The sequence below is a fragment of the Gavialis gangeticus genome, unplaced genomic scaffold (genome assembly GCF_001723915.1).
Source record: "Gavialis gangeticus isolate Ggan-Ray unplaced genomic scaffold, GavGan_comp1, whole genome shotgun sequence".
NCBI classification, from domain to species: domain Eukaryota; kingdom Metazoa; phylum Chordata; order Crocodylia; family Gavialidae; genus Gavialis; species Gavialis gangeticus.
In genome coordinates, this window is record NW_017728995.1 from 45,716,497 (window position 1) to 45,722,735 (window position 6,239).

General features: G+C 41.5%; 1 protein-coding gene across 4 annotated transcripts in view; it reads left to right on the plus strand.

Annotated features, from left to right (window-relative positions):
- Positions 1–6,239, plus strand: part of SPHKAP (SPHK1 interactor, AKAP domain containing) — a 186,516-nt gene that overhangs the window by 48,169 nt on the left and 132,108 nt on the right. For all 4 annotated transcript variants that reach the window (XM_019503603.1, XM_019503605.1, XM_019503604.1 and 1 more), the window contains exon 2: positions 1,292–1,394. In XM_019503603.1, the coding sequence (XP_019359148.1) occupies positions 1,311–1,394 (84 nt within the window). In that variant the 5' untranslated portion in view covers positions 1,292–1,310. The remainder of the gene's footprint in view (positions 1–1,291; positions 1,395–6,239) is intronic.

Here is a 6,239-nt window from a genome sequence, read left to right on the forward strand (position 1 = left end):
CTGTTGTATTACAGATTTGAACCAGTTTCCAATCACTTACACTGGTTCATGCATAATTTCTGTCTGTAGCCCTACAGTTAAAATGCGGTGCCAGATTCTGATTTCTAACAAGGATACTTTGGGTCAGGTCTTTCTGACTTACGCTTCTCTAAGGCTGTTTAAGGGATGTTGCTGAGCAAACGCAGTAGATAGCATTACATTGCATACATTTTAGTGCAGTCAGAAATACAATTAACCATAAAGACCTTTTGGACGTTGGTGGTAATTGTTGGCAGGGATGGGCCCTTTGTACCATATGATCCTTAGCCAGTTAGAAATTATGCACAGGAAGAGAGATTTAGTTTGACTTCACTGAAGTTAACTTACTATGCTTTGATATTAATTATTATTTAGATAGAGGTCTGATGTTTTATAGGATCTAATTAAGCTAATCCAAAGCAATGTGTGACGATTAGTATCAGCTGTGTGTATAAATACTGTGATTGGGGAGCCTGATTTGCATGACTTTGTCTTTCACATCTGCATGTTCCTTCAGTAAGCAGAGTTGAGCAGCATGAACTCAAGACATAACACAAAATCTATGTGCAACTGCCATTGCTGCTGTAAGTCTACAGTTCCACAGACCAGGTAGACGAGGGGTTTCCAAACTGTGCTCCACGTGCCCCTGGGAGTATGCAAGTCATCTCTGGGAGTATGCGGGAGAAATTGTGTAATAGTGGATTTCATTTTCAGTATAATTGGCATTTAAGGGGTTAAAATATTATATGTATGAAGGTAGCAGGATGCAGGCAGCTAGTAATTCTGGAAAGGGGTATGCAATAAAAAAAAATTCAGGAATCTCTGAGAGAGAGGAACTTTGTAATTCAGTCAATCCCATTGCATTCAGTGCATTTTAATAAATGCTCTTTAACTCAGTTCTCAGATGCCAAGCAGGTAATATGGTACAACATGCATTTTCTTTTATATTAGTCTTCCAAGCATGTCATTTGCTCTCAAAACTCTGCTTAGAAAGAGGTGATAGCACCACATTTTATGATATATCATTAAAGATGAGGATACGTGATTATGTCCAGTTACGTGTTGTATTCTGTTCTTTAAAAAGGCTTCAGGGTGCCATTTCGTAATCACAATATGACAGCTCAGGACTAGCAGTATCAGCCTACAGAGAACTTGGTGAAGTCTGGGCTAAGATACATTTCTTGAAATTGAGCTGTATTTTTGCAATCATTTTAATTTATTTACATAGATGAGTCATTGGAAGGATTTTGTTGTTATTGTTCTCTTTTTTCAGCAACTTTGAATGCCCACTGATGTATGAAGTCTCAGAAAACCAAGGAAGCGGCACAGACAGTTCAGGAAGCAGTTTGGGCAGCTGTGTCACAGCATGTAAGAAGGTAAATTTAAAATTTACATTATTTACAAATGCCAATCTAGCCAACACTGCAGCTCTGCAATTTAGCTCTTGCATTGGCAGGGATTACAAAACAATTTTGTATGCAAAAATCAAAAAGTAATGATAGGGAAAAAAAATAAACATCATAATTGCCTTACTGTTGTAGGACTTCGCAGTCTTACTTGACCAGACTATGCTGGTTAGTGATTTCTGACCCTAGAAATATTTTACATGCATGTGTGGCAAGGATAATTTTTCATAGGTAATTTTCTAGTTTTTTTTCCTTTTTACCTGAAGCAAGGAAATAAACGCAATAGGTAGTGCAAATGCTCTCTGAACTATACTGTAATTGGGTTCCAGCCCTGTAGACAAGGCTCTAGAACCTGACCACCTTCTCTGACTCCATTTGATATGTTCCACAGCTATAAAAGGGTTCAAACATACTTCTGAGACAGAGGGACCAAAATGTTCAGGTTTCATTATTTGACATAAGGTTAAGTTTAAGCTAGAAACAATGTGTATGGATGTGGGCAGGACTGATATTTATTTAGACATGCAGGTATTTCAGCATGAATGAGAATACACTACTGAAGAACCTCATACCATACTGAAATGCATGTAATGTTTTGTAGAGCAGGATAACAACTCTTGTTGTGGTGATGCAGACATAAGGGGGAGGATGCTAGCAGAAAGCCTTAGAAGAGGTGAGGCTTGCAGTCCATGGCCATTCAGGAACAGCTTAAACAGTGCTTCCTTCTTAGAGGGAGAACTCAATAGCTTGTTCAAAGAGTCCGGTTTCACAAGAGATTTAGCAAAATTCTTTCACATCTCCCACAACTGCTCCCCCCTCCTGCAATCAGATTTAGGGCAAAAGTTGTTTTTCAAAAAAAACAAACAAATTTATTAAATATTATATTAAACAATTATATATATTTGCTTTCTTGAAAAACAATAATTTTGTATAAAATATAAATACACACATATACACACACACCCTGAAAAGTTGAAACTTACTGTAGATTTTGCTTTTTTGGTAGTTTTCTCACCGAGAATGAGAAAGCGTTTTGCTCAAACAGGTATTTACAGTGAAATTTCAACAGCTCTTTGAAACCAGTGCTTCTTCTGATGCAGAGCAGCTCCAACTTATCTCCAACACAGGGCAGCAGCTAAGAGCCATAGCAGAGATCTTAATGGGAAAGGGAAGTAGGTTGTTTTAATTTATTTGGGTTAGTTTATATGCAAGTTCATTCCCTATTTTTAGAGGGAAAAAACCCAAGTTTGCCACTAAGTGTAAATGGTATCTTGATACTTCTTGTATTTTGCCTGTCAATAAAAATATTAAAGAATATTGAATAATCACAAAGCAATGTACACCATTAACCTGAGAAGCAGCTACTTACATGCAACTGAGAAATACTGTCAGGATGCGGAGGATGAGAAGGTTATGTTGCAATTGTATATGGCCTTACCTTTTAGTTGATCAATCTTGTACCTTCAAAGACACTGAGCTTGGCTTCAGAGTTTTAAAGGGTAACCCCCTCACCTGTAACATAGCGATGTTTCATCTGCCCACACCTTTGCATTTATACTTTCAATTATAAACCATGAATCTCATTTTTCATTGCACAGTCATGCTAAAAGAAGCAATTCAGCTTTGTCCTGCTTTTGTCCAAGTGTTGACATTTCATCCATATTAATAGCATTTTTACAGAATGGTTTTCTTCTGGAACTGTTTCCTTGTGGATAAAAGTATATAAAAGATCAAGTCAGTACAACACTCTCTCTTTCATAATTATGTTAATTAAAAAGGATTAATAAAAATTTGTAATTACTGGTGGATTGGAGCTGCCTTGGGTTCCCACTGGCAGAGAGCAATTTAGGCATTCGAGACAATCCAGTAGCAGGTCTGAGTAGCTATTTTTATCATGAAGAGTTCCTGTTAGGGCAGCATGAGATGCTGACTGTTACTGCCTAGACTGAGCTGAAAAATATTCAGGAGATACACCCCTTGATATCTCATTTTATTCTGCATGCACCACTTTCGTATCTTTTTGATGAGTAGTAATTAACCAAAGAAATTAAGATCATCAGGCCTGAACATGCAGATGTCTTATTTGCAGAGCAGAGCCTTTTTGATGTTGTCTCAATTGTAGATATTTACTTATTTTAAATGTCTAATGATCTAATCAGGGAGCAGGAAGCTGTTAAACTGAATGTTTATGCAGTATTCTTCCCTGGGGAGGAGTGACTTTTCAACTCTGTGCTTTGCTAGGGGGCAGTTTAGTTCATTGACTCACAACACTGAATGATGCTGATGGACTAGATCTGGGTGTCAGAAATGCAGCCTGTGAAGCAGTACAGTTTGGCCTGTGGGTCACTAGATGTTCCCCATATACTGGCCCTGGCGTTGCATGCTACACCTTGTACACAGCACAGAGGAACAGTTCAAAGCACGTTCTGCATGTAGCACCCTGCCAGCCCAGCCCTGCATGCTGGCTCCAGGACTGGTCAGGATTGGGTTGTGCCAGAACCAGCACAAAGGGCTTGTCTGGCAGGGAGCTGCATGCAGTGTTGCCCCCTCCCCCTCCCCCAGCCACTTGTGCCACATGCAGCATGTGCAGCCAGTCCAGTCCCAGCACTGTGCGCAGCAGGCACCATGCAGCATGCAAGCCTAGCATGGGGTATGCACTGCTTCTGGCATGAGGACTGGACCCACACTGCACATGGCACAGGGGTACCAGAGTGTGGGCTGCAGGCAGCATCCTGAATTGACCCCCTGTGCTACCTGAAGCACTGGGTCCAGCTCATGTTATGGGCAGCATGGTCCCCATGCCCATCTCTTGTGGTGTTTTCCTAGCAAGCCCTGTGACCAGTATGTGTTGCATGCGGCATGAAGGCCTGACCCACTGCTGGACAGGGGGTCAGTCCTGGCCTAGCCAGAAGACCAGCCCAGCTAACCTGCATTTGATCCACAGGGCCAAATGAGTTTGATGCCCCGGTCTAGAGAAATTAAGGCAGACCCTCCCTTTCAGTTGAGCACACTGCTGGAGAAGCAGCCAGAGATCTTTTCAAGACTCTGAAGCGAGAACTCTCTTTTCCCTTCCCCTCCATGCTCAACAGCACCTCCTCTACCCTTCCCTGCCCACTGTTGTTGCTGTCTCCGGCTGCCCTGGTGTATGGGGGAGAGGGTGCCCATGATGGGAATGGAAAATTTTTTTTAGAACAATGAATTACTGCTGATTTCACTTTAAATTCAGGATAAATCTGCATCATACACTATTTTCCAAATGTGATGATTCCACTGCATACCAGATACACAGTGTATATACTGCTGCACATAAGGATATTATTTGAATCAAGTTCTGCTTTCAGTTAAACCACTGTAAAGCTAAAGCAACTTCTGTGATTTCAGAAAAATTGCTATGGCCGTACACAAGTCAGACTGGTCTGTAATTTAGTTCAAGAGTAAATCGTTCAACATTAAGATTCTAGTAAGTTTATACACATTGTAAGTAAAGAGATCATAGATCAAGCCTGAGATGGTCTTTTAAAATCTAACAGAATGCATATGGATATGGATCATGCCATATGATGTGTTAACTGATACTGATCAGAAAAGTCCAGTGTTCATGCAGTTCCTATCACTGCATATTAAGCGCTACAGGAAGCCTGTTAGTGAACATTACTCACACAGTGTTTCAGATTATTCCCTCTCACAGAAGCAATAGGAGAGAGGTCTGAGGGTAAAAATATTCCCAAGGTTCCTGTTGCAGAGATCCCCTACCTCAGTGGAAAAATGTATGAGGGCTTCCCATTTGCTGTCCTGATTGGCATCTTCCTTCTTCCATAGAAACATGCCACAGAGATCTGTGGGATAGATGTCCCACCCCATGTCTCCATAGCATCTTTGATCCTCATCCATCCTTTTTCTTGAGAGATGCAATCCAGCCCCAAACTTTGATTAACTTTCTTAGATGACAGAGAGGACAATAGGCCTGCTTCTTCTATAGAAGCAGCAGTCAAGTTTTTACCACATTCCTCTGCATAAATATAAGCCTTTTTCTTCTTGTCAGCTTCTCTACCCCTTTCAATCCAAATGGCCTCAAAAAACACCTATGATCCTGGGCCTTTTTCTAAACCAAAAGGAGAGTTTTCTCTTTAAGATCTGTTCTGATATTCCAGAGATGTGTACATATTCCATTCTTCCCTGCATTTCCAAAGGTGGCACCAAATTCTGCACCAGATGCATGCATACGGTTCCAGCTGACTGACATGGGAGTTATTTATGTCTGAGGGCAGAATCTGGTCCAAATGTCCAAGAGAATGTTTTCCTTCTGTTGCAATTCAGCTCATCTGATTGACTAGAAAACAGAGACATATCCAGAGGTGGGATGCACTACCACAGTGACATGCACTCCTTTTCAGGCCATGCCTTGGGAGCAGCGGTCAGGGACTTAAGTCCCCAAATCATGTAGGAATTCCCCACCTCCTTTTTCTTTTTTGTGCTCAGCAGCATGTCTGCCCTCCCCACCCCCACCCCAGAGCCCACCTGCCCCTGCTGCTGCCGCCACTGTCCCTAACTCACTTCTGGGCAGTGGGAGGGGGAAGCTGAAAGCAGGGCTGCAGGCAATCCTGCAGCACTAGCTCCTGCACCATCCTTTACAAAATCCTGAATCTGCCCATGCTAGGAATGGAGTCCTGCCTTTGCTTTCAAATCAGTCTTTCATATGAATATGTCTTCTTTTCTATCCTCATCTCCATGAAAAGAATTGCATATAAATACAAACAACAAACCAGCAGGAAGTTCAGTGTACCAAACAGTCATCTTATCTTGTGCTGTTCCAGG